This window comes from Galendromus occidentalis, unplaced genomic scaffold (genome assembly GCF_000255335.2).
Source record: "Galendromus occidentalis unplaced genomic scaffold, Mocc_1.1 scf7180000077485, whole genome shotgun sequence".
In the NCBI taxonomy this organism is placed as follows: domain Eukaryota; kingdom Metazoa; phylum Arthropoda; class Arachnida; order Mesostigmata; family Phytoseiidae; genus Galendromus; species Galendromus occidentalis.
Window position 1 is genome coordinate 627117 of NW_003805473.1, and position 25761 is coordinate 652877.

Below are 25761 nucleotides of genomic sequence, written 5' to 3' on the forward strand. Positions count from 1 at the left end.
GCAGCATTCGTCAGCTTGAAATACGGACATTTCACCCATCAGAATTTTAATCAGTGCACTGCTCCATCCGAAAGGAAGCGGAAGATTTCTCCTCTTTCTGGGCACTGGTCTGTAATATCTGAATGCAACGATCCGGTCTAGCAGACTGAAACTCTTTTTACGTTCCGAAGACTTTGTTCTATCATCCAAACATTGAGATGATCTTCTAACGGAACCTGACCGATCTTATTCCACCAGCTGCAAAGTTCGAGAATGTGATGGAGGCCTCGATAATTTCGCGGTGTACCAATGGATCCCGGTTTTCCTCCATGAAAGAAGGGTCTGGACGCCATCCGCCTGTCGAACCATAAGTTCAAGGCCGAGGTAACGTCGGCGACAGCGGCTGATTCTAGTTTTGAGCTTCCTTCTCGCTCGCAAATTTTGTTCGTCACGGAAGTTTCATCGGAACGTCCGTCGCTTCGAGACCGCTATCGATTTTGGTGTCGTCGCGGCGGTCATCCCGTTCGGGGGGCAGGAGAGGCTATCAGCCATTCGCGAGCAACTCGGATCGAGGGTGCGAATCTTCGCTAGGCTTGCATCGCCCGGAAGCTCGTTCCTAACTTCCCCTCTTCCGAAACTTCCCATCGATGTAATTTTCTGTAAAGTATTTAATTACCGAAGTAAGCTCCGAAATCGTGGAAGACCGCGCGCGTATCGCCTCGAACAACTTCGGCTTTTGTTTTCGTTACGTCTTCGCTCCATCGCACTAAAAACTCCTGCAGCGAGAGTTCTTGTGTTTCTTCCAAGATTCGCATTCGTTGATGATTTTTATGTTCCGCACCCCGTGGTTCCTTCGCTTTTTTCCCGCTGCCACCCTAGCGGATATCGCGTCCGAAGATGGGAGCGCGACACAACCGCAGACAGCGGACGCCCCCAGAGGCAAAACTGTCCGAAACATCTCCATTTCCAGTAGCTCTCTGGGTGGTGGCGATGTTGTTGTTGTTTTCGGTGGGTGCAGGGGGCATTGCCCTCATTCATGTCGTTCCCGCGGTTGCTTCCCTGTTTCACGTCTCCGGCTCAATTTTACCTTGCTTGTTTTGTTTCACGAGGGTTTCCCTCCACCATTCCGTACACCGGTCCGTGACAGATGTTGATCCGCTAACAGCTTCGTTCAGGAGACTTCGCGGAACCGAGCGTTCAGAGATTCGATAAATCCTGAGTCGCGCTTTCATTGCAATAGATATATCCCTAGGAGTAGACTTCACGTCGTTTCACTCGCGAACGTGGGCGACTTCGAGTGGTCAGTTTTCGACGACGGCCCTTGGGCATCGCGCGTGCGGTGTCAAGCTGACACCGGTCGGCCTTATGGATAAGGTGACGTTTTCGGCAGCTGACAGTGAGTTTGTCCAGTCTGCCCGAGTTCCGAAGACATTGAGCGTGCGAAATGACAACTAGATCCTACTGACGGAAGTTGTTGATTTTTCCGCGTGATCCCAATGTTGACCACGGCGCGCCGCGGCACCGGCCTCCCGGGGGTTTAAATCCAATCACCCACGTGTCCATCGAGCAAACGTGGAGGATTTATACAAACGCTCTAATCGAGGCAAGTCACTTCCGTAAGCCTCCAGTTACGTTCGACCGAATGGTCGGTCAATATGCCTGGCGAGCATTGGTGGATGCGAAACGACTCAAGGCTGATGGGCCCCGTCGGAGTCGTCGTCGTCGTCATGAAGTCTTTGACGGCGAACGATCCGAGGCTTAAGGTCCGTTTAAGACCGATCCTTCCTCACCGTCCTTTACACCTCGTTAACTTTGGGATGGGCTTCGTCCCGCGTGAGACGTCGAAACTCCGTTGAAACTACGCAGGGGTCATTTGTGAGATCCAGAGTTGGAAATCCGAGTCGCTCAGGGGGTCAGCTCGGATGGATTTGAATTGCAACCTAGAATAATTTCCTTATGCTGAATCCGCCGCGATCGGAGCCGCTCAAGACCAGCTGACAAATTCTGCGGATGAAAGTCCGTGTCTGAGTGAAATATTAGGGATAGGTATCTCGCGCGAAGTCGGACGACAAGAGAGGAGAACACGCGAATTTTGTGTCACGGACTTTTGATTTCCGGGCTGGAGACGTGAGAGGTTCGGTGAAACGTCGTTTCGCCTGCTGGTGGGACGCGGCACCGTACGGAGCGCGATTCGGGCTGCCCAATGGAAACCGTTGATTAAATTAAAAAGGAACCGATGACATCCGACGACACATCCACGGCAGCAGTCGGAGCTCTTGGACGTTCTTGCGAAATTCACCCGAATCTAACGTGGGGCGATAGATTATGGATATCGCTCACGTACACAAGAGCCGCCGGATCCGTTACCGGCGATCGGTCGAATTGTCCCACGTTTCCCGGGAGACGAGAGCTCTGAATTCCCGTGAAACGTCGATGAGAAATGCAATTAAAAGCTTCCTCGAGGGACAATGAAAACTTCGCGAGAAACAAATTCGGTCAGCAAGAGATACTGCAGATAGCGAGCAGATCCGCCTACTATTCCTGGAACGAGGGGTCGATGTCGGCCCGCACAGTTGATTCTTCTCGATTTCGGCCGTTGCCGCGGCGCGGCCGGGGTCCGCGGCTTCGCGGTTACGTACCCGAAAAAAAGCTCCCTTCGGTTCACACGGCAATTGGCTTTATTGGCGACGACATCGAGCGGAGTCCATCCAAATGGCTTTCAAGGGGCATGTAATCCCACTCGGATGTGACGTTCTGCTCAGCTCGAGAAATCTTTGTGGCTGGCTCGTTGTGAGAAAGCAAGCGATCGAGCGGACAAACAGTCCGCCACCGGGGGACGAGTGAGCGAGATTGCTTACGGAACGGCTATATTGCGCGAGTTCTACTCTGGGCACGGGGAGCGGCGTCGATGACATGCAAATGGAATTCTGAAATTCCGGAGAAGACAAAGCCAGATCCACCACGCTAAAAGCGTTTGCCGAGTTGGTATCGGACACGCTAGGACTGGCACGAATCGGAAGAAGACTCAAGAAGCACCTTCTCACAGCGGCTTGGGCATGTGATAATCACCACATCTTTGATCGCTTGAAAATTGCTGCGCATTCTTCTCTTTTCCCCATTGTGCCCGTGGTCGTAGCCGAAGCCCGCATCTTCATATAAACGATCGCTGATCCATTCATCGATGACTTATCTCTCCATTGATGGAGCCGGTCGATGAGCGATCAACCTTCCGACAGATTGTGAGCATGAATACGAGCTAGATACCTCAAATGATGGCTGACGACGTTTTTCCCGCACCAGCTCTACGTTCCTCACATCTTCAGCAATGCGTAGTTTGGCCAGCGAAACGGCACAAGGGTTGCAATAACAACTCTAAGCGGGGATATTAGGGTTCAGGTGAGAATTCTCGTTCCGAGCGAAAACAGTCAACTCAAGAGAGAAAACACCGAGAAGAGATGCGAAAGCATTCACAGAGTTCTGTACGGACAAAACTTTACGACAACTGAAGATGATAACGACTTTTTTGTTACGATGTTGCGGTTAGTGAACGGACGACTTGCCTCGCTACCGTTGATGTCGTGGCAACCGGCACGGCAATAATTGTCGTCCGAGTGACGATTCTGACCCCTAAGCGTTAACGAGTTTCCGGCGTTCAATTTTCCTCTCACGTTTTCAAGAGGAACCTCATCCCTACGCTACGGAACGATTTCTCCAAACAGTAGGAACGAGCAGAGGAGATAGATTGCCGGGGAACGGGGAAGAACCAGGAAAACGAAGCTTTGTCTTCATCTGAACACGATCCATAGCATTGATATCGGCTCCCTATGCATCAGGTGAATCAAGTGGCAGCCAATGGCCGGTGAGCCCCCGTCCCCCCTTTTTCTCAACTTTATGTAGGTAGGTATGATGCTTCGGGCGTTTGATCGGGGAGTGATCGAGAGAGACTGAATCGAGTGTGAAAATCGGCTAGGAGGTCTAGAGTGTCAAATCACCTCTCGAAGACTCGACGGGAGGCAAGTATCACAAGAAAGGTGGCGCGTTCCAGGGTCCCAAAGAGCACCAAACACAGTGAGCACGGAACAGCTCCGCGGACGTTTTTCGTTAGGATTGCATCTTCGAATGCCCACTGATTGGAGCATGACGTATCTCTTCTCTGGGATTTGTGGAAAAAAAATTATTCACACTTGGCCCCAAGAAGGATGATCCTCGAAGTGAAAAGCTGAGCGACTTCAGCTTTCTTGAGCCGGAAATCTCGAGCAGCAGGAGCCGGAGCCAAGGCCGGGCGTTTTTCTCGGTTTTTTTTCCATTCGCATCTCCCAAAATCCAGATCACAGCGTTTTCTGCGCTTTAGTAAGCAGGTGAATCTTTCGGATCGGCTGAAAATCTTCTGCCCAGCCAAAAGCGCTCACAAACTGGAACGGAAACTCAGTAATGAATTGTTTGGTCCCTATACTTCGTTAAGGATCCCTCTCCCCAAGAAGTTCTGCTTGCGGACTTCGGAGTTTGGATTCTCGGATGCCGCATCCCCGGACCCGTGGATAAATTCAGTCGCTGGACACGATGCGAAAACTCATTCCCCTTCGGTCAAAAAACAGCGGCAATGGTTTCTCGATTGGAGCCACATTCACGAGTGCTGCCCCCGATCCGAGCCCCCCCCCGCGATCCAAGCTGGCTGGAGGCTCGGATAGATGGAAAATTCCTGCCGACTCATATCGAGCAGACTGATGAGCAGAAACGACCCATCCTTCAAGACCGGAGTCTCCCGCCGTTTCTCCGAGCTCAGGACTCCACCGGGGGAACTTCCGGCTCGAATCCGGAAAACGACCTCATTTCGCGATAGCCTACAAATACCCCGAATTGAGGGAACGACCTCGACAAGAGCTTGTGACGAGCTCGCTGCGGGCTCGACAAGTTACAAGCAGCTCCCGATCGGGCGATTCTAGCACGGGCGAAGTAGATATGTATCTTCATCTACCCGTCGATTTTTTCCACCCGGACGATGATAGTCCGTGAATGATGGATTGCACTGCGGAGACTGCGACGAAACGAGACCACGCTTTCGGTGGACGCAGTTAGCCGTGTGCCGTGTTAATCAATCGGGTTAAATGGTGCCCGGCTACTTATGTGACTCCGTTTCTGAGACGGGAACGGCACCGTCGTTGACGACGACGACGTCGTCGTGGTCGACGGAGTCAACGTCTTCAACGGCTTTAGTGCGGGCCAAGCAAGCAAGTGAGTGCTCCGACTGAAAGTGAAACTTGTTTAGCACCGCCGTAGGGCGCTCGGCACCATTCGGGAACACTATTCGGCGGGATTTGCGACTGCAGAAAATATCCACACTGTGCCCAACAAAATCGTCTTCGGCTTTGATCGGCGCAGCTCGAGAAGACCATGGCGATACCATCTGCATCGGAACGAAGGGATTAGCATGAATCCTTTGGTCACGCTGGATACTGAATTTCTGAGTACCCAATCAGCTGTGCCAACTTCGTTGGAAATAGAGCTCTTCCGTCGAGCAGATGAGTTCTGCCGGCGGGGCCCTCGGACACTGATTATGTTTTCCATTTTCTCATCCTCCTGCACGCAGCGATTTGTCGGAAGGGAAATCCCTCAAGAACGGTCTTACCCGATCGAACCTTATCCAAAGAGTCGAGAAATCAGCTTAGGACCCCCAATCAGAAGAGTCCGCGTGTAGCAGTCTCGTCCATCTTCTGCAGGTGCATGGGAGTCCTTCGTTCGAAACTATCACTTTAAACGTCCATGTCACCGGAGCAAAGCGAACGCTCTTCACTAGTCGACAAACAACACTCGATCGCCTGCAAGTGAGCCGGCAGTTTTCCCAAAAACTCTGATTCGGCAGCTATCCTCGAGACGCGGTCGTCCGCCTGCCTGCCCGCTCGCTAGCCAAACCACCCGTTCGCCCGCCCGTTCGTCCGTTTGCTCGATCGTTCGTCCTGGGGAAAGGATCGAGCGGGGAAAGCGTAGCTGCTAGACGGCTCGGCGGCTGGCCACGCGCGTCATGTAGGCCACCAGGCGTTATGTCACTTCGGGAGACAACACTGACCACATATCGGCTCGTTATGTAAACTCAGACAACGCGCAAGTCAGGCGAGCAGTCAGCCAGCCGCAAGATGTCCCATTCGAATTATCCCATGCAGGGATCCCATCAGACTGTCATCATCACGCTGGATGCCGCAACCGATCTTGCTCGACGTTCTTCAAAGTTGACATCCTTCCTCAACTCGACAGGAGGAGGGTCTGGTCTAATCGTTTTCATTCAGCGCAGCGTCCGAACTAGTTTATGGAATGCCCCTTATCTCTTCCGGATGGCGTTTATATGGATCATCATGATTGATTTGATTAACTGCGGATATCGCGGACTAGACAAGCGCGCAATGAAAACTCGAGATATTCCATTCATATGGGAGTGTGTGCATATATATTTCATACATGGAGCTCCTCATTTATTTACAAGTACTTCCATGCATGCGACTTTTTCTTTATATGTACAGCATCTCTGACTCACTTATTCTTCATGAGAAGCATTCCTTCGTAGAGAGGAGGAACTCTCATCGTTAAATTGTGTCAACTTGAGTGAAAACTGCGTGAGTTGTCGGCGATGCTTGACAACTCACTAATTTCGATGTCCTGTTAAAATCTCGTGATGCGATTCAATAATGAAATCTTCCTAGAATCAAAAATGACTAAAAACTACGATTTCTACGATTTGTAAAAAGAGATGTTACATCCCAGCCTAGCAGGGCATCATCTCTTTGTGCGCGAAGTAGACAGCGTATCGTGAGAGCGTTCGCATAACCGGAATTGGTTCCTTTGTTCTTCGTTCTCTCGCCCTCCGTCCCCAGCTTGAGTCAGCACTAGATATTCTTGAGAAATTGTCCCATCTATGTATCTATGATATAATAGACTGATGATACTATTCGTCGGTGTGGGCGATCCCGTTTTTCTCTTCATAACTTTTGAAAAAGAAATAAAGGTCCCCGCTCACTCCAAACTTCTTCCCCTGGTGTTCCGTGGGCGCAAAAGCGCTGGAGCCTTGTTGAGAATCATGAAAACACTTGTTCAGAGATCCATTCCGCAGAATGACTCACGCGATGGTATATGCCAGGCTGCCTGGGTTTGCCGCAGCCGAAACCGGCTGAAACGATGCCTACAAGATACCACCGACCCTTCATCTGGTAGGTGAGTGGTCCTCCTGAGTCCCCACGGCACGAATCGCGTCCGCCCGCCTCGTAACCTGCGCATACGTGATCAGCGTTTATCCCGGCGTACTTTCCTCGGCTACGCAGCCATTTCCTACACAGCCCGTTCCCGATGATGGGCACCTGGATCGACTGGAGGTGATTACTTCTGACCTCGTGGTCTGGGAACACTCGTCCCCAGCCCGAAACTGTGGCCAACTTCCCGAGGAATGATTGATTCGGTTGCGGCAAGCATATCGGCATGATGTTCGCCTGATATTCTACGGGCTTATCGAGAACGAGTATCGCAACATCGTAGGAGTCTACGTTTAGATTCTCGTAATCCGGATGGATGATCACATCGGCGACGCGTCTTCGCTCGTGGGGGAGCTCTTCGACGAACCGCTTCAGTACCAGCTCCCCTAGAAGGACCTCGATTTTGCTGGTTTTCCGTCCGACGACACAGTGCGCGGCGGTGACAACATGTCTGCGGTCGACCAGAGCTCCACCGCACCTGATTCCATCTATCTTCACGAAAGCCTGCCACGGTATTTCCCCGAACTCGGTATCGTAGCCGCCTATGATTCGATTCGTCTTTTCCCGATTCCAACCACACTGTGAATCACTCTTCACGGTGCCGTTCCTTGGTTCGTCCAAGGGGTCCGCGTTCCTCGAGAGATCACAGCAATAAAGCCCGGGCGAAGCCCCGCACGACATGAACGTCGGCTTCCCGCCCAGGGCGGCGCAATGATGAGACGTTCGGCAGCTGAGGTCTTCACCGCATCCTCCATCGAGCTGAAGTCCAGCGTCGTCTTCATCGCTGTCGTCCTCATCTCCGTGATACCACTTCCGTGGGAATCTCGGGCTCGCGTCCGCCAGAGAATTTGCCGCGTCGATATTCGATTGTGGCGTCGTGGCTTCCTCACGAGGCAATTCATCGCTCATCCCACCGATTGTTCCGTCGGGCGCGACCGAGTTCCCCTGAAGAGACTCGGACGGTTGAGGGACAGCGATTCGCCTACGATTCGTCGTCAGAGGAGAGCTGTAGGGTCGGGTGCTTTCCGCCGTACTCCATCGCGGTCCGTGGGCGCCTTCTGCGGGAGGAGTCGATGGGATATAGGACGGTCTCCGCACGAATCCTCTGGGCTTTTGCTGAACCCCTCGAGGGAGTCGGGGAGGCGGTCGGACGAAATGCGGCGGTGGAGGCGGTCCATGCGAGAGAGGGGCTCGGAATGTCGGTTCGGTAGGTCGATACCAATAGACTCGACGTTCAGATCGCACAGGGGGCGACGGAGAATACAGACGCGGTCGAGTTCCCGGGAAACTCCTGAAATTTCCGGCCGATGGGTGAGGGATGTGGGGACGATATTGAGCCGCTTCGTAATTGGGAAGAGGAGCATGGTAAGAGGGTCTGGGCCGGGGGTGAATCGCTGGAATATGCGCGTGCGGGTACATCGGCGGTCTCGGTTGGTAGGCAGGGTGGACTCTTGGATAACCCCACGTCGGACGCTGAAACCGCATTTGCGCGCCGCTCGGGGGTCCGTAGCCGCGTATCTGGGCCGGGAAAGCTTCCGCTGCGGACCATATCAGCCAGAGGCATCCAAAACTCAGGCGCGGTGCTCGCATGATTGGTTGGCGAAGCCTTTAACCTGTAACGAAGAACTTCATGAGATTTCACCGATTCGGAGACTCCCGTGAGTTTTGCAGAGCCGCCCGACGCTCAACGGTTTGGTATCGATATCGAACGGCTCCCTTCCCTCTCCAAGCCTATTCGGTACGCTCCAGAGTGCATCATCGCCCAAAACGATTCGGAGAGTCACGGAAGTGTCTTTGAGACGTAACTAATTAACAGGACACGCTCGGGAAATCTTGGGAGCCGAATGTCCTCGAGGCGTCGACAGGTGAGCGTCAGCGCACGACAAAAGATGATTCCGCTGATTGAGTAAGGCAAACGAATGTGGCGCAGCAGGACCGTGACTTCCCGAGCTGAGTCTCTTCCGGCGAGGAGTCGTCCCATGAATTCTCTTCCAAAGAGCAGAGTCCTCCGATCCGAAATTGCGACGCATATGCGATTCACTCGGAGCGCAAGTCGGAATCACCGGAAGGACGAACTCTCGATCAAGCAGACCGGCCGGATATCGAGGATTGGGGGATTGTCAGACGCAGCGAATCACAGCTATCCGAGAATGCCCAAGAATCCTCAGCATGGCTCCCCGGGCCGAGTAGAGCAGTCGTGCATTCTCAGAATACTCGCGTATTTCTCAAACTGTTGCAGCTGATGTCACAGAGTGTGTATTCTTGAACTCACTTTCCGAAAATTCATACCCCTGAAGCCTCCAGCCGCCAAATTTTTCAGTTTTCAACCTTCAGTAAGCCTGTCTTAGCCCCAGGTCGTGGGCGGAACGCTCTGCACTTTGTCACGACCCAGCGATTATAATTTTTCTCCGTTAGCATACGAGCTCCGAGACCCCTCTCGTAATGACCACTGCGTTATTCCGCAACATTCAAGGAGCTCATTAGCTCAGCGCTCGTCTTCCATTTTGTTTTCACACCGTATCGATCGAAGTTCGGATCCTTTGAATTTAATGGCCTGATTCATTCCTACCACTCCTGCATGCCATTGTGCACAGCACACTTGACCTTCGAGGTTTTACGCAAGCGATGCGGTAATCTCATGAGCTTCGTTCATTTGCGCATCATTCAATCGCCAATCGTGATTGAATAGTGAAGATGTATGTCTCTCGCTGTCCCACCGAAGTTTATTCAGTGCCGCTACTATTAATTATCATCAAACAAAATAACTCCGATAGATTATTATCGACGATATACGTAAGATTTTTACAACTTTACACTGGACGTTCGCCGTTCACCACATGAAGCGCTGTATGTGTCCAGGATCGTGGCGCCACACGAAGGGGCTGAACAGGAATATGTAGAAAGTGATGCAGTTCAGAGCGATGTACGCAAGGGCCTCGGCGACTAGCTGGTGTTTCTTCTGACGAAAATGCAAGCGAAGGACCAGCAAAGGCCAGACGAAGTACCGAAACTCGAACAACTGCTGAGGAACTATCGTGATCATCGTACACAGTACGAAAAATGTTATCCATACGCGCCCCATGTGCCTGACACAGTTGTATAGACAGAACGCTACGTATATATACACGACGACCATAACTTGGCGAATCGATTCTCTCGAGAGGAATCTCCTCCAGATGTAGAACGTGTAATGACGATTGTCGGCGAGCATGTAAGGATGGACGTATATGAAGTTCTCGAAGAGACCGTACATCACGAGAGAAGTCACCAAGATGTGGATGGGATACTTCGTCGCGAAGTCTAGGAACCGTATGAAATTGCTCAAGCTGAGAATATACGGCGCGCCGAAGAGCAGCGCGAACAAGAGGAAGTTCCCGATCTGAGCCAAGTGGATCACGGCCTTGTGAGCATCTCGATCCCCCAGCGTGATGCCATCGTTGAGCTTCAGGAAAACCAGAAACAGAACACCGACGACTCCGTAGCCGAAACAGTCTCGTAGAGCATCTATCAACAATGTCTTGAATTTATCGGAGGTAGGGATTGGCAGCTTGATCACACGCTCTACGTGTTTCGAAAGGGTCAGACAGGCGACGAAGAAAACCCAAACTACAGATGTCTGCCTGAAGAATATTCCCGCAAAGCCGGACAACGCGGCTAGGTAGTGCTGTCCCTTCAGAAAAAATAAATACATGAGCAACAGGCAGAATATACATCCCGGATCAGTGTAGTAAAGGAACGTGAAGAAAAAGTTCACGGGAAGAAGCACGATGACCAACGAAGTTATCACAGAGTCGTGCTGGAGATGCTGCCGGATCTGGTGCATGGTATAGACGTTCGCGAGCGTGAAAATTATGTTGGTTGCTCGTAAGACGTCCAGGGAGCAGGCGGTGAGTAGACTCATCGGTTTACTTGAGAAGTAAAGCCCTGGCGGCGTCGTGATTTTCGGGTCCCAAGTAGAATAGTCCCCATCACAGTACCGTTGTGCTTGCCCGACGTGGAAAATTTCGTCCATGTAGGGTATGGGAACTTTCGAGTTCACGATGTTAGCGATCCAGCACACTACAGATACGAAAGCACAGTATATCAACAGTTCCCACTGTCGCGACATGGATCCCGCCATGTCGAGGTTTCGATTGCGGTTTTTTCCTGGTTCCAAAACCCTTGATCACACCATGAGCCGGGGATGAGCGGAAGGTCGGCTACAGGGAAAAGAGCACTTCTCTCTCCGCGATCCTCGCGATGATCCGTCAGTCCTTACAGGATACCGTTTCTGACGACGATGCGGGATGAGTATGGGCGCAAATCGTACTCCAGGAGCATTGTCGGAATTCCCGAGGCTTCCGCAACCAGCGCAGCCTTCTTCAGAGAGAGTCCGCCAGCCAGCTGATGCTAACGTGGAACTGCCACACTCTGAAGTGGCGCGAAAATTCGAATCTCGGTCGAGGGCTACGCGCACTGGGATGAGCTATGCAGCGTGTCCCAGGTTTCGATCGAGCTCACTAGCGATGAGGACGGAACCAGCCCCGCTACCAGATGGGAACGTCACCGCTAACGTTAGGCGTGACCGGCCGCAGCGGCAGAAACGAACAACTCACAAAGGGCAGGCTCCGGAGTGGGTGGAGCGCTTCCGCTTCGTGGTAGAGAACACACCCCTCGGAGACTCCTCCAACCCTTCGGCGGTGGAATGAGCTCCATATTGAAAGAGGCACACATCTTTCGATAGAAAGAAACAGAAAACTTCCTGCTTGAATGGCTCTCCGAGAGAGGTTTCGGAGACCGGGCGCTTCGGGACGGGATTCGGGTCTCGAGAAAAACTCTCGATCTGTCGATCCGTCTCTCTTCACTGCGCCGTACGATGGAAGAAGTCCAAAGTGGAGACGGGGAATTTCCGTGCCTCCGCGACAGAGTTGGTGGATCCGAATTACGGCGCGATTCGAGCAGTCCTTTTTCTGGGATGTATCGTCACCGAGACTTTTCACGAAAAATATCGTCAGACAAGCGACTTGAATTGATTTCCCCAATCGCCTGAAAATTTGCTTAAAAACGTACCAAATTCGAGAGGTTGACGAGCTTCCAACGTTCGCTCTGTTTTTAGAACGAATTGACCTTGCGCGCTCCAGCGTATACCCCCTTTTTCGGAAAACAGGTGATCAAGGTAATGATGATCAATCATGGATGCGACTTTGTTGATCAGCGTGCAGTTGCGCGAGAACCTATTGCATGTGCATCGGAATGCGATCCCCTCAAGATGTTCTTATCCATGGGAGCAGCGAGCGCGCGTCCAATGAATTCGATCGGGCAAGACCGCGTCACATGTCTCTTTCCACTCTGTGTCTGGTGAGGAGCGGTACCGAGAAGCATCGAAGCGAAGATGGGCCTGTCTGAGGTTGGGCGGCCGCCCGCTTTGTTGACAAAAGAGCTGTCACCTCCGAGAGCGAATCTCTGTCGGAACAACAGGCTCGAACTGGAGAAAAAACGTTTCGATTGTTCCAGCGGAGCCTTTCGGAGAATGACGCCGGTGGGAGAGCGTTGGCGAGTTTCCTCTTGATTCCGGTCGCTCCACATACCGGGGAACATCGCTCGACCGAAAAAATGAATTTGAAGGCTTTCGATCTCATCCCTGTCTCTGACAGTTTACGAGGAATAGAGGGCCGTTCCCTGTTGGTAAGATTCCATTATTATCGGGAGATCCGACGCCTCCGTGTCGAGAGAAATTCCCCATTTGATCCTAGATCTGAGAGAGCGTCAAGGGAGACGAGTCGGTCGGATGTCGAGTCAGCTGTTGGGTTCGAACTGATTTCGAGCCGGAAATTCTGCCGTCTCAGCAGAGTCTCCGATATCTTCGGATTTCTCCTCCCTCTTCCGAATGTCACTCCATGGTACTTTCGATTCATTTGACGCGACGGAATCTCGAAGGAAACGCCCCTCCAATTTATTACAGATTAGCAGTTTGGACATGTGTGGATCGAACCTCTTCATCGGCTCTACAGATGGGTGAGTTTTTGCTTATCAAAAGCCTTGACCTCGATGTCGCTTCGCATCCTCGGTCAGCTCTAGAGAAATTCCCGAACGGGACTAGGGTTTTTCCGACAGTTCCGCACCGGGAGCAAGCTCTTGATGCGTGTTCCTCTATCATTCTCAGGACCGTTTGTCGCTACTCGATGACTTTCACCGACGTCGGCTTCGATTGCCGACTTCCGACGGTGGACAAGCAGGTCGCGAATTATGCCGTCGCACCGGGGAAGTCCATCATGAAGCTACATGCTCTATCCGCCATAAACCGGCTCGTTGCGCTCTCGAATGAAGGGACCCTCTCTATACACGACATGTGGCATCTCGAGGTGAGGCACCGCATAAATTTTCCCGCGGCATCGCATTAATTCCTCCGCGATATCGCATGTGTCTTCCGGCGACAGCCGGTCTCTCTCATGGGACTGAAGTAACCAATAGTTTCTCAAGAGACGTCAATTTTTCCTCTGTGATTACAGCCTACGAAAGATCGCCTGCGAAGCTTGACTACGATGTGCTTGAACCCGAACCCGATTCTGAGCAGTGCCGGAGATGCCCTGTCTGCGCACCTTTGCGTGGCCAAAAAGAAACAAATCCAGCTTTATAAGCTCACCGAAGAACGACTCGTTCACCACAAGGATTTCAATGCCAAGGACACAGTCGTAGTTCTCGTGCGTACCCGGACAGCCCGATCGAGACACGATCCGTCCTCATTCCTGTCCGAGATCGTCGGATGCCGCACAGAAGTAAAGCGAAATGCGTAACGTTACGTCAATTTCACAGGCAATGGAAGGCAACACGATTTGCTACGCAACGCCTTCGTGCTACTTCGTCTTCGACGTCACATCGAATCTTCATCAAGAGGTCACAAGCTACTCAGCTGAGAGCGCTCCTCCACTAATCAAACTCATTCAGGGTTGCGAGTTTCTCGTCGCCGGACCCTCGAATTTGGGAATTTTCGCCTCGGGAGACGGCCACGCCACAAGACCACCGCTGCCATTTAGTCAAGCAGTTACAAGTTGCGCCTATTACCACCCCTATGTCCTCTGTATTAACGAGGACAGTGTGGTGGTTTACAGGTCAGTTGGATCAAGTCCTCATTCTGCGAAGAGGATTGTATCGGGGACAGCGCGAGGAAATATGTTTATCGATAATAATAATCATCGCTTACAACCTACGACATTCGTTCAACAGCATATTCGACCAGGAACCGAAGCAAACTATAAGTTTCCCGGGCGGAGCATGCTTGAACAACTTTGAGGGCAAATTGATGCTCTGTACGCAAGACATCATTTTTACCCTTCATCCGGTCCCGTGGGACCAACAAGTGACGGAACTCCTCAAACAGAAGAAAGTTTCCGAAGCATTAGAGTTGGCGAAATACGCTCACAAAACTAGTCTCACGGCAGAGGAGCAGCGTGAAGTGAGTTTTAATTGGTACTCTGCTGCGATACGAAATTCGGAAAACGCCGCTCGACTGCCCCGATTCCGAATTTTCCACCCGTGTCAGACCATCGCCCTGAATTTCAATCCCGGCTCTCTGCTTGCAGATTATAGCGCGAGTGAAACAGCAAGCCGGATTCATCCAACTGTCGGAATTGAACTTCTCCGATGCAGGACAGTTACTCGAAGAAGGCGCCGCTGACGCACGAGCCGTTATCTCGCTGTTTTCCGCCGTTGCCTCCGAAAAGTATTCAGTCAGAGATCCTTTCAATACTCCAACTATCGAGTCGGCCTGCAGCTCCAACCCCGACATGCGTAAGAACGCCTACCAGTTCCTAACGAACTATCTCGAAGGGGCTCGGCATTCCGTCCCGGATGAGCAGAGGCAGGCCGTGGACACCGCGCTGATCAAACTCTACGCGCTGAGGTCGAAGGCAGTGGAGGACAGCGACATTCTCACCTCCAAGCTGCTTGAAATGATCGAAGATAATGAAACCGTCTGCGACATTCAGGAGTGCGGAGAATTTCTAGCGGAAAAGCTCAAACTCTACCACTACAACGCTCTTCTCAACTTCTCGCAGGTATATTCCGCTTTTATGCCGCAGAATATCTTGTATCGTCTAATTCGTTCCGTGAGAGCGATGTGTGGAGGAGGGGACGAATCCCAGCTAAGAGACGGCTTTGTGTTCAAGGGCCTTCATAAACGTGGTCTGGAGGTCTGGGAGAAATTAGTCAGAGAAGAACTAGTCGACCACAGTATGGAGGATTACGCACTTCTGATGATCGATACGTTAAAGCGTCTCAGTGACATCGATCTTGTTCTGAAAATTTCCAAGTGCGTCTTGGACAAGAATCAGTCCAGTGGAGTCAGGGTGAGTCGACGATGGCTATGAGCATGCCCGGAGTCTCTGAGATCTCATGAGCTCTAATCCTCGCGCGAGCGGGTCGATTCACCGATTCCGTCACTTCCAGATTTTCATAGAGAGATCGAAGCCGATCGACGACGAGGTCGTTCTGTCCGCCTTGCTCAAGTATCCATTAGCCACAATGGAGTACCTGGAGCACCTGGTTCTGGATCGGAAGACGCAGGAAGTCGCGTATCACACGCAACTCGCCAACATATACCTGTCACACGTTTTGGATTCCACCGCGGACGGCGTGACGCCCCGGGACTACCGGACGAAACTCCAGACATTCTTGAGAGCCTCTGATTTCTATCTGCCTGAGAAAATTTTGGAATTATGCACTGCCAACAATCTCCACCCTGAGAGGGCTATTCTTTACGAGAAACTCGAGCGGCACGATGAAGCCCTGCTCGTATTCGTCAACGATCTGGGCGATATCGACTCTGCGAAAGACTACTGTCAGCGAATAAGTACAATCCATCTGGATCACGCCCTGAAATGTCGACTCTACGGAACTCTTCTTAACATTCTCATGAACCCTGCAGCGAACTGGTAATTAGTACTTCCGGATGCGGAACTTAGTAGATATATGACCTTGACGGATACTGAGCTACGAATCATCACCAGGGATGAACAGATGCTCTCGTGGTGCTTTAACAAGTCATCATTGCTCATTCTAGTGATAGCAAAGACGAGTTCCTCGAAGCGGCGATCTCCTTGCTGAACGATGATGATTCGGACTTCAATATGGACGAGGTTCTACGAGTTGTACCTATCAACTGGCAGGTCACTTCGCTGGTCGAATTTATTACCAAAGGTCTGCGTAACTCACATCATAGACTGGGAATGCTCCAAATCAGAACAGCTCTCACGAAGTTGGAGAATCTTCACGCACGTCAAAAGAAAATCGCAGTGGATTCCTTGCATTTTCTAGTCAGAGAGAACAGGTGAGGAATGACACCGCTTCCCGGTGCAATCCGCTGCTCAACCCTGATAGCAGATACGTTTGATCTCATGAGATGATCTGATTGGAATCGAATGCCTGTCATGGTGAATCTACGGATATGTATCTAGACCTAGAATCTATACGAATGGCGTGTGATTCACTCCGATTCTTTTCCGCTTCCAGAATTTGCAGTGTTTGCAGTCGACCCCTTCTCTCTCCAGCTTTCGTGAGGTACCCGGACGGAACGCTAGTGCACTGCCACTGTTTCAAATCGCAGAGACTGATGCACAGCTGAAGTGCGCGTGGGCTCGCGGCCGCACCCGAACTGACTTGACGATGTTCAGATGAATTTGATTAAGTTATGTGTATTAAAAGAGGATTTTAGTTGGTTACATCTCATTCCGAATGTACCCCGCGATATAATTGTTGATGAAGCTTATGCAACGGACTGATTTATGAGAACACAAGAAACTAGAACGTTATATCAGCTCTCCGAATGCGGATCTTCATTTCTCAATGGGCCCTGAAGGATCGACAGTGTCGAGTTAAGAGATTCGTGTTTCGAGACGAGACTGGGTTTTATTTTTCAGGGAGACGCGATGGGGATAAGCCTCGTTATGATTCCAAACAAAGAACCCCTTCCCTCCTTTTTTATTCAACGTTCGACGCGACTCATTCACACCGAGTGAAATCTCGGAGCTTCCGGAGAAGCTCTATCTATTGGTCAAGTTGCACAGATTAAATTTAGTCTCAAGTCAGCTGCAGCTCCTTGAGCAACTCGACGCTCGGCTGAATCGTTTCCTCAGGCAGTACCCAATCCTCGTTGGCTTGGTCATGATCATCTTCAAGAGCTTGCAATAACTGATCGTTTTCGTACGTGGGGAAGAAGTAGCCTGGTTGATCCCATTGCGCTTTCGAGGGACAGCCCCCCTCGCGATGGCTGTCATCGATGTGTTTCAGGAGACTCTGACGGCTTTCCTGCTTGCTCTCGCATAGATAGCAGACATTGACATGTGTTTGTCGTCTGATGTAGTTGACCATTTTCACCTGATCGTAAAAGCCGAGGCCCTTGCGAGCGGCGCAAAAATCGAAGAAGTGCCGAAGTTTCATGTGCTTGAATAGTTCGTCCCATTTTTTCTCGCAATGATCACAAAACAAACATATGAATTCGAATTTATGCTCTTCGGACCAATCTTCGAAAAGATCTGGGACTTCGTCGGTATCCACATCGCGTTCCCCGTTGGCTTTGTTTTCGCCGAAAAGATAGCTCACAATGTAGAATCTATCGTACTCCACGTTCTGAGGGTTCAACTGCTTGTGCTGCTTCTTTCTCATGTGTTCTTTCAGAACTTCCCACGTCTTGAAGCTCTTCTCACAATATAAGCACATGAGACGGTCGAGCTTCTCTTGCAGAATTCCAAGGAACTCGTCTACGAACACGAGATTGTCCGCCCGACCAACATTGAAATTGTGATCAAGGTACATGTGTTGGAAGAGATCGTGGGGTTTACCGTCGAATGTTTTTCTACAAAACAAGCAGCTGCGAACCTTACTGACATCCGCGCGTTCTTTCTGCTTCTGTTCCAAGAGTGGTTTCAAGATGTCATGCTGTTTCTTTAATCGGAGATCGTCACGGAGTTTTTGGTCTTCAGGCAGGGTTTTGGTCAGCATGAAGAACTTTTTCTTCTCGGTTGTCTCGATCGAGGCACAGAGCCACGACAAATCGGCGGTCTGGAAGCGTTGTCGATAATATCTGCAAGAGGAATGGCTCATCCATGAGACCATCCATGCTCCTATCGAAATTCGATTTGCAGCTATGCGACGGTTCGGCACACGGACTCACCTGCAGTACGCCGCAAGATCGGCTATAGAGTTCACGTCTTCAATCACGATGTTGTGGTCTTCTAATAGATGTTTGAGAAACTCGGGACTTTCGCGGAATGATTCATCACAGACTAAACATTGCAAGGTCGGATCCGATGAGGGAGCAGGGGCTGTCGTGTCTTCCTTCTCCAACGGCAAATAGAGCGGTTCGGTGAAAGCCATTCCTGTCCTCCTCTGTGCTCTCACCGACACGGGGGCAGTCTTCCTGGACACGCCAGCCAACGTCTTTCTCTCTATCGTCGGTGGCTCACGAACGCGCAAAACGGTTCCACCGCAATTCGAACACTCAAACAGTGCGATGATGATGGACAGTCACCGCTCGATGGTGCAGCCGAGTCGATGGCTGAACCATCGAGATTCGGTTCACCAGCTGACGCGCTCCTCCAGCTGTTTCCTCCGGCCAGAGGAGGAGAGAAGCGCGGGAAGAGATCGACTGCGCGACGATCGAGGGATATCCGAATCATGTGGGAGCTACGATCGATCTTCTTCTTCAGCATTCAACTCTCGCATTTTCGTGCGTTATTTCTCACCAGGCTCAACCGCGCGTAGAGCGAAGCATTCGATGGACGGCTCGGCTGTGCCAGATTCTAAAGGCGACGGGAAGTCTCAACCGATTCGAGAGGATGCTCTGTCTCCGATGTGATCTCCGAACGAAGAAGCCCTGACGAAGTCTTCTCACGGGTCAATGCGGCTGCGGGAAACTTTACACCTCGAGAACGCCGAGCCAATATCCCTCCCCCTAAGCACATGTAATAGCTCGGATGGAATGTGAGGATTGACGAGATGTTGAATCGCGGGTCTTGGGTTCATTCATTCATCGGGGAAGCATTTGAAAAGCCACGAAACCCTCGCGGCGGGGTATTCCAGACTTCTGATCAACGCCTGCAGGGATAGGGCCGAACGGAGCTCGAAAGCGTCAGGGGCCTGAAGGGATCCCGTCGCGTCGGCGGGCCTGCCGGCCCTCATGGTCACGGGCTTCGTTGCATGGAGGGCTCGACTCTGTTGTGCATGGGGGATTCTCACTCAAAATTTGAAGAAGCGGCGGTTTGCTTCATTCTAGAGACTTGAGCAGACGCGATCCATCGCGCATAGATCACGTGCATATCGAATGATAACGTTGCGATCGACAACAAGGCTTCGACATTGATCGAATCCGTGCTAGCCTCCTGACAGACTCGAATCGGAGGTTTTCGATCCGTCTCAGAGTTTTGAATCCAGCGACGGTATTTTCCGCTTCGGTTGCCCGGAGCAGCGACCTACCGATCTCATGGAAGTCGGGGCCGACCGAAACTACGGCCGTGGAAGAGAGAAACTCTCCAGAGAGAACGACGATCCCGCTGCGAAGACTGCGTGTCAGGGAAACACGGTTGACGACTTGCCTGTCGCTTGTGCCACGGGGTACAGCACAATGGATGGGCTGGAGGACTCGGTCACTCCGGATGCGGCTCCCACGGTAGACCGAAATTATTTGAGACGTCAATTCAACGGTCTCAATCATAGGTAGGCTCTGTGAAAAAGAATTACGAACTCGGGATTGCGAATTCTCTTCAATTTGATAGAGAATTACCTTGCAGGCTGATCTCTTACATGGATCGCGTCAAACAGGAAGAGACCCTCCTGACAGAGGCGAGGGCTGAGCAACGACTCATCCGAGATCACTCGGTGACGGTCCGGGACACGCGGGCCCAGCAGCTTGAAATACTTCAACGCGAAGTCGATGAGCAGGTTCGCCGAGTTGTCGCTGCTGAGAAAAAACAAGCTCGGTCGGAAAAGAGGGTCGAGTACCTTACCGAAGAGTGTAAGCACCTCAGAGACGAGAATCTTTCCCTAGATCAGAGAGGAGCCGTTCTTGAGCGAGATCTGGTCTCGGAGAGTATCGAGCTCCGGAGCGCCAAACGGGAGATTGCCCAACTTCGAGAAAGAGTCAAGCGCGACCGGGAGCAGGGGGAAGTTGCCGGTAGGGACTTCGAAAGGCTGAAGATCGAGCATGCAAGGCTATTGGCGCGCATGGGAGTCGCGAGTCTGGAACTCACCATGCAAGAGACCAAGACCAGTGAGACGGAGGAAAAGCTTCGGTTTACCACCGCAGACCTCAAGAGAAAACTCCACGAGCAACGAGCTCAGCTCGAGAGGCTGGGGGTTGAGGAGCTCGAAAAGATGCAACACGAACACCGGGCCGAACTACTTCGTTTGAAGGCGGGGCATCATGCCGATAGGCGAAGTACGTCGATCTCGAACACTACCGTGGATGCTCACGCTGAGCTTGGAGATCAGCTGGAAAAAACCTATAGGAAGCTTGGGGAATCGCAAGCCAGATTGCGGGATTGTGAGGAAGAAACACGGGTCGCGGAGGAACGCCTGCTCGAAGTTGTCCTGAATCATGAAAAGGAAATGGCGAGGAAGCGCAAGCGTCGAGAGCGTCTCAGCGAGCGCTTGATTGTACAGGAAAAGGACAACAAGGCTATTCGTCGAGAGCTTGAAAATTACAGGAAACTTATCGACTGTCTCGATATCACGGAGGGTCTATCGATTGCGACTCCGATCGGTGCCAAGCGTAGCCGCCTCGCTCCGGATCTTGAAACTAAGTCTCACGCTTTGGAGGGGATGCGGGAAGTTCCGAAGACGCCTCTCCTTGAAACCCGCATGGTTCCCGGGCGTCGAGCGCTGGAACCCGTTCGACGAATCTCGAAGACACGGGCCACTTGAGCGGAAAGGTGAGGGTGCATTGGCGAGGAGCTCACGGCAAGGTGGAATTCGCCTCCGAGCGAGCTGGATAATTTACGAGGAGGGGATCCCTCTGAATTTTGAAGATGATTCAGGGCCTCTCCTCTTCTCAAGCGGGGGAAACCCCATCAGTAGAGAGAGCATTTTAAAGTATTTAATTGAATAGCGAAAAGATCCGCGGGCGAACTTGTCGGGACTACCGGCGACAACAGGGGGCCTCAAAGGAGGAGATCACCGACCCTGTTCGTTGCGACTTGATCTCGGGGAGGAGCTCCGTTCTCATTCCATAGAGTGTGTTCATCAGATGTCGAACCTATTTGAAGCGGAGTATGTTCACCTGTCTATCAATAAACGATCGAGCTGGATTGGAGCTGGGGTAGATCTCATGCTTGGGTCGGGCGGTGCGCTCCTGAACCATCGTCTGGAGACGTCACGGGGCAGCGGACCATGAGTCCCGAGCTCCGCGGTCCACGCAGCTCGATGCACTCCTTCAACTTGCGAAGGCTGGGAATCCTACGGCTGGATGAAGACTACCTGTGTCGGTTCTATTCCGGTGACACCGCATGGGGCGATATCCAGTTCCGTCTTTGATCGTAATGAAGTTTGGGGCATTTTTCATTCGCAACTATCCGGTGTCGCTCCCGGAAGCCATCGGAGGAACTCTCATCGGAATAGTCCCCAGATGATGATTAATGTCCCTCCCCTCCGGCGTCGTGCGGACCTGTGACACTGAAGAATGGGAAACCAATAATTTCTGCCCTTCCCCCCCCCTCGAATGCCTGAGGTTTTTTGGAGATGGAATTGATCGACTGAACTGAGGATGAGGCACCGTTGCCGTGCATCTGACGTCAGAGGCAGAACGGCTCAAAAATATCTCGTATCTAAAATCTCATCCGTAGCTCTCGAAGCGACGGAGTGAAGGCTGCACAGGAAGGCTCGCACGCAGCTGCGGCGGATACCGGGTACGAATCGGCTTCCAATGAGTTCCTGCGGGGACCTCGATGGTCCTGGGCTATGAAAGCTTAGACTACCTGTCGAGGGGTTTGTTTGAAATGATGGTGGGGAGCATTGTAGCCGGACTCCTGTACAGAGCCCGATCGAAGACTTCGCGCGCCCCTTCCTCAAAACAGTTCGCCTCTCGCTCATCGGCCTCCTGCTGCCTAGCGTACGATGCGAAGAGCCCAGTGGTTTCGGTTTACGGGACTCTGGTATAGTGTGAGAGCGACAATTCCTAATTTTCTAGCACCTGGGAGTTGGAAGCCTCGCGACAGGTTGTCTGTGCTGCTTTTTGTGTCTCAAGTCCGAGCCCTTCCTTTTGGAGAATGGCTCGCTCCCAGGTTTCCGTATTCATCAACACTTTCTCCAACTCGGCTGCTCAGGTTCGTGAGAGCTCATCCGGATTAGACAACTTTCCACCGACATTGGGCATTATCGATATCCACGAGCGAGTTCTGGCCGGTATATAGCTGCAAGAAACTCATTCGAGGACTCCTCTGGCAAGAATGCACGTTGTCAAGACAAAGCGAACAAATAGCTCAGCGTGATTGAGGGAGATGCTCTTTTTCCAGAATGACGTCTTGGACTTTCTTAATCCGTTCAAGCCGATCCAGATACGCTTGCGACCGAGGAACAATGACCCTCGCGGCGGGCAGTTCGCGTGAGTTTCCTTTTTTTCCGGCCGAACTTCCCCATTGACTCCCATGCTCAGCTGTTGCGAAAACCGGGATCCGCGCGGAAACCATGTCCCTGCTCCGCCACTTCCCAACAGCTAACTTTCTAATAAATTCAGGATTGTCGATTTCGCGGATGAGGCGACTGCTCTTGTGTTGATCGCGGAGAAGAATTTCAGCCGTTTCATGGGACAATCGATGAAATTGAAACTGGCCTTCGCTAATCAAAACACCTTCAACAATAACAACAGCAGCAACAATGCCGGGAACAGGAGCTTCCAAGAGAACCGGAGCTCTCTACAGGCCCGGAACACTCCGTGAGTTTATTTTTATGGATGAGGCAGCGAATTCGGATATTTCCTCGCTATGACGGCGGGACCATTGCTGCGCTTCTCCCGTTGATCAGAGTCGTCGGTGGCGAATTTTTGAAGTTCTTTCTTTTCAGGCAAAGGCTTCATAGTCCGAAGGGACGCTCTCGGCTACGAGAGATCCAAATCCCGCGCGAGATCGTCCGGGGAAACTTCAAAATAATCAAGTCGGTCAGCTGCACGCATTTTGTCGCCTTGGAAAGCGGCTGGGAAAGTGACATGGATGGGCTCTCCGAAGGCCTCGAGGACTTCGCCAATTATGCGAAATGCGGCGTGGACGACATGGATCCCGGCGTCGTTCACGCTTGTAAGGACCCTGTTTCAGGAAAATGGCGACGCTGCCGAAAAATTGGCGAAGAGTCCGGCATGCTTGTCGTGGAACTCATTGACCTCGGTGGCTCACTGATGGTGACGAAGGACCAAGTGCTGTCCCTCTCGCAGCTCTACAAGGACTGGAGCATCAAGGCTGTGGATGTGTTCCTCGAAGGATACGCAGCCACGTCCAGCTCGAAGGAAACTTTCGAGAAAATCGAAGAACATCTGCTAAACAAAACCTTCCAACTTGCTTACCTCCACGAAAGAACTGGAGCACTTTTGAGGGATTGTGCCCGAGTTCAAGATATGCGACTCGATGGCGAATCTGTCCTTGACGAACTTGTGCAAAAAGGTCTCCTCTTCAAACGACAGCTGCCTCAGGAGGGAACTCCGACCCCGACGACCGGTTCCGAACGTGCAATCACGAAGTCATCGACGACGCCGCTACTTCCAAGGACGTCGCAGCCATCGACACCACACACCGAGCGTCCATGTCCTCGAGTGCAGCATCGAATTGACGGCGTCAAGCCCATGGAAGTAGAGATAAAGGTTGTCGGCGGCACGAGCCGCAACTCGGAAACTCAGTGGGGCGAGTGGAGCCAACAGGGTCAAGGAACCAACACTCAGAGTCGACAGAATAACTCGCAGTCAACCGACGGCTGGGGCAGCGTAGGACTCGCTAGAGACGACATCGGTACCGAGGTTTGGGATCGAGTCGACGACCGCGTACCGAGCGGAGCCCTCACGGACACTTGGGCCGAAAGCGGGCACGAGACGTCACCCTCCAACAGAACAGCTCCGGCGTGGAACGTCCAGGACTGGTCGGCGTCTCCTCCGAAGAAAGCCTCCGCTCCCACGACACAGGGAAAACCCTCGCCCGCTGCATCAGCGACAGCGCGAGCAGCATCGTCCCCTACGATCGGGTCAATTGTCGGGAACCAGTCACCGGCGAACTCGGCCGCAAACGTACTGAAACCGAAGAAGTGTGAGGATGTTTTCAGCGATGTCGATGAGTGGAGCAAAGTGTCTGGAGGTACTTCCTCGAACCAAGAACCTTCAACCCCGGCGCTGGAGAGACTCGCGATCAGCGAGGAATCACGATGTTCGAATTGCACCCAACTCTCTCCAAAGGTTAATTCTCCCGCTCGGTACTTCTCACGATCCTGAATGATTATTCCGATTTTGATTCACAATCATTTTCGGGTGGATGGAATCCCGGCGGGGTTCCTTTGCCTGGAACCGGCTCCAATTTTGTATTTCTCAGTTGCAGACCTTAGAAAAACTCGTTTACGGCAGATCGGTACAGCAGATGATCAGCGACCGGATAGCGATCATATCAGCGGAGCTCAACAAGCTCAAGATGCATATAACGAGGGTTTCCATCATGGCCTCGCAGACAGAAGATTCCATGACCGAGCTCAAACACCATCGTCGAGCCGCTCAGATCTGCACTCAAGATCTAGAGGAGATCATCCAGCTGGCTTCGGCGCAAACGTTGGCCGCGTACCATCTGACGGCGTGGGCGCAGTTCGTCGGTCGAATCTGGAGTCCGATGATGAATCTTCTGTATATCAATGAACAACCTCTCAGCGTGTACAAGAGTACAGTGATACGGAGAGCTGAAATCGAAGTGACTGACGGCTCGATTGAAGATGATCCGCAGCTCACTGTAGTACTGGAACGCGCGATCGACCCGTCTAAGATCTTCAAGTTCGCCCAGGACCTAATAACGCACAAAAAAGCCGCTAACGTTCACCGCGTCTTCTTTAGCGAGGTAGACTAAAACTCATCGATGGATCGCCTCCTGATTTCCGAATATCATCCGCTACGTAGGGCTCGATGGTTGAGGAATGTTTCCCCTCTTTCCATCTACAAACATTAGCGTCCAGGATTTTTACCATGATCTCTTCCACAGGACAACTCGAAAGCCTTCGTGATCCTCGACAGCATTGCTCTCGGCGATTTCGGCAGCCTAGAGCAGTTCGGCACTTGGGCTGTAGACTTCCTACTGGAGCTGAACATCATTCAGTGAAATGTGATCGGTAAAGCTTTTCGGAACAACCTGGAACGACTCAAAGTGCGACGACTCAAATCCAAGACATTCCTCGCGTCGGATGGTTCCATACAATGGCTGAAACATATTCTAGTCTCGGGGTCTTATAATTGAAACTCCTCCAATTTCCTTTTTAGACATCACTCGCACTTTACATCATCGAGGTTCCAACGATGCTCAGTGCAGTCGTGACGAATAGAAGTGTTTGCCATTTGGGTTTTCCGTGGCCT

General features: G+C 51.9%; 6 protein-coding genes across 6 annotated transcripts; 3 read left to right on the plus strand and 3 right to left on the minus strand.

The window, feature by feature from the left end:
- Positions 1–7008: 7008 nt before the first annotated feature.
- LOC100901987 (venom protease-like) lies at positions 7009–8123 on the minus strand. Its single transcript, XM_003745834.2, has one exon. It carries the CDS (start codon positions 8121–8123, stop codon positions 7044–7046), a length of 1080 nt encoding a protein of 359 aa, XP_003745882.1. The 3' UTR covers positions 7009–7043.
- Positions 8124–9922: 1799 nt separating this feature from the next.
- On the minus strand, positions 9923–11571 carry Alg10 (alpha-1,2-glucosyltransferase Alg10). Its single transcript, XM_003745835.2, has one exon. It carries the CDS (start codon positions 11332–11334, stop codon positions 10045–10047), a length of 1290 nt encoding a protein of 429 aa, XP_003745883.1. The 5' UTR covers positions 11335–11571; the 3' UTR covers positions 9923–10044.
- Positions 11572–12706: 1135 nt separating this feature from the next.
- Positions 12707–17008, plus strand: LOC100902280 (transforming growth factor-beta receptor-associated protein 1). Its single transcript, XM_003745836.2, has 11 exons — positions 12707–12878; positions 13156–13208; positions 13357–13555; positions 13703–13894; positions 14007–14302; positions 14418–14646; positions 14774–15247; positions 15359–15538; positions 15639–16123; positions 16252–16518; positions 16701–17008. The coding sequence occupies exons 1-11, from the start codon at positions 12807–12809 to the stop codon at positions 16810–16812; spliced, it is 2559 nt and encodes an 852-aa protein (XP_003745884.1). The 5' UTR covers positions 12707–12806; the 3' UTR covers positions 16813–17008.
- A 226-nt stretch (positions 17009–17234) lies between these two features.
- LOC100900933 (zinc finger protein 277) lies at positions 17235–18844 on the minus strand. Its single transcript, XM_003745747.2, has 2 exons — positions 18361–18844; positions 17235–18270 (listed from the first exon to the last, which is right to left on the minus strand). The coding sequence occupies exons 1-2, from the start codon at positions 18561–18563 to the stop codon at positions 17268–17270; spliced, it is 1206 nt and encodes a 401-aa protein (XP_003745795.1). The 5' UTR covers positions 18564–18844; the 3' UTR covers positions 17235–17267.
- Positions 18845–19809: 965 nt separating this feature from the next.
- LOC100902420 (putative golgin subfamily A member 6-like protein 3) lies at positions 19810–21107 on the plus strand. The gene is made up of 2 exons (XM_003745837.2): positions 19810–19901; positions 19976–21107. The coding sequence occupies exons 1-2, from the start codon at positions 19810–19812 to the stop codon at positions 21105–21107; spliced, it is 1224 nt and encodes a 407-aa protein (XP_003745885.2).
- Positions 21108–22447: 1340 nt separating this feature from the next.
- LOC100902560 (uncharacterized) lies at positions 22448–25510 on the plus strand. The gene is made up of 6 exons (XM_029112163.1): positions 22448–22504; positions 22694–22782; positions 22915–23112; positions 23241–24609; positions 24749–25252; positions 25394–25510. Exons 1-6 carry the CDS (start codon positions 22448–22450, stop codon positions 25508–25510), a joined length of 2334 nt encoding a protein of 777 aa, XP_028967996.1.
- Positions 25511–25761: the final 251 nt, after the last annotated feature.

Coding starts and splice junctions, on each gene's coding strand:
- LOC100901987 (XM_003745834.2), bottom strand. CDS start 8,123: ATGAGCGATGAATTGCCTCGTGAGGAAGCCACGACGCCACAATCGAAT.
- LOC100902280 (XM_003745836.2), top strand. CDS start 12,807: ATGAATTTGAAGGCTTTCGATCTCATCCCTGTCTCTGACAGTTTACGA. Junction 14,303..14,417: donor GACAGTGTGGTGGTTTACAG/GTCAGTTGGATC, acceptor TTCGTTCAACAG/CATATTCGACCAGGAACCGA. Junction 14,647..14,773: donor CGGCAGAGGAGCAGCGTGAA/GTGAGTTTTAAT, acceptor CTCTGCTTGCAG/ATTATAGCGCGAGTGAAACA.
- LOC100900933 (XM_003745747.2), bottom strand. CDS start 18,563: ATGGCTTTCACCGAACCGCTCTATTTGCCGTTGGAGAAGGAAGACACG. Junction 18,271..18,360: donor GATCTTGCGGCGTACTGCAG/GTGAGTCCGTGT, acceptor TTCCTCTTGCAG/ATATTATCGACAACGCTTCC.
- LOC100902560 (XM_029112163.1), top strand. CDS start 22,448: ATGGCTCGCTCCCAGGTTTCCGTATTCATCAACACTTTCTCCAACTCG. Junction 22,505..22,693: donor TCTCCAACTCGGCTGCTCAG/GTTCGTGAGAGC, acceptor CTCTTTTTCCAG/AATGACGTCTTGGACTTTCT. Junction 24,610..24,748: donor GCACCCAACTCTCTCCAAAG/GTTAATTCTCCC, acceptor TCTCAGTTGCAG/ACCTTAGAAAAACTCGTTTA.
- Alg10 (XM_003745835.2), bottom strand. CDS start 11,334: ATGGCGGGATCCATGTCGCGACAGTGGGAACTGTTGATATACTGTGCT.
- LOC100902420 (XM_003745837.2), top strand. CDS start 19,810: ATGGATGGGCTGGAGGACTCGGTCACTCCGGATGCGGCTCCCACGGTA. Junction 19,902..19,975: donor TTCAACGGTCTCAATCATAG/GTAGGCTCTGTG, acceptor ATTACCTTGCAG/GCTGATCTCTTACATGGATC.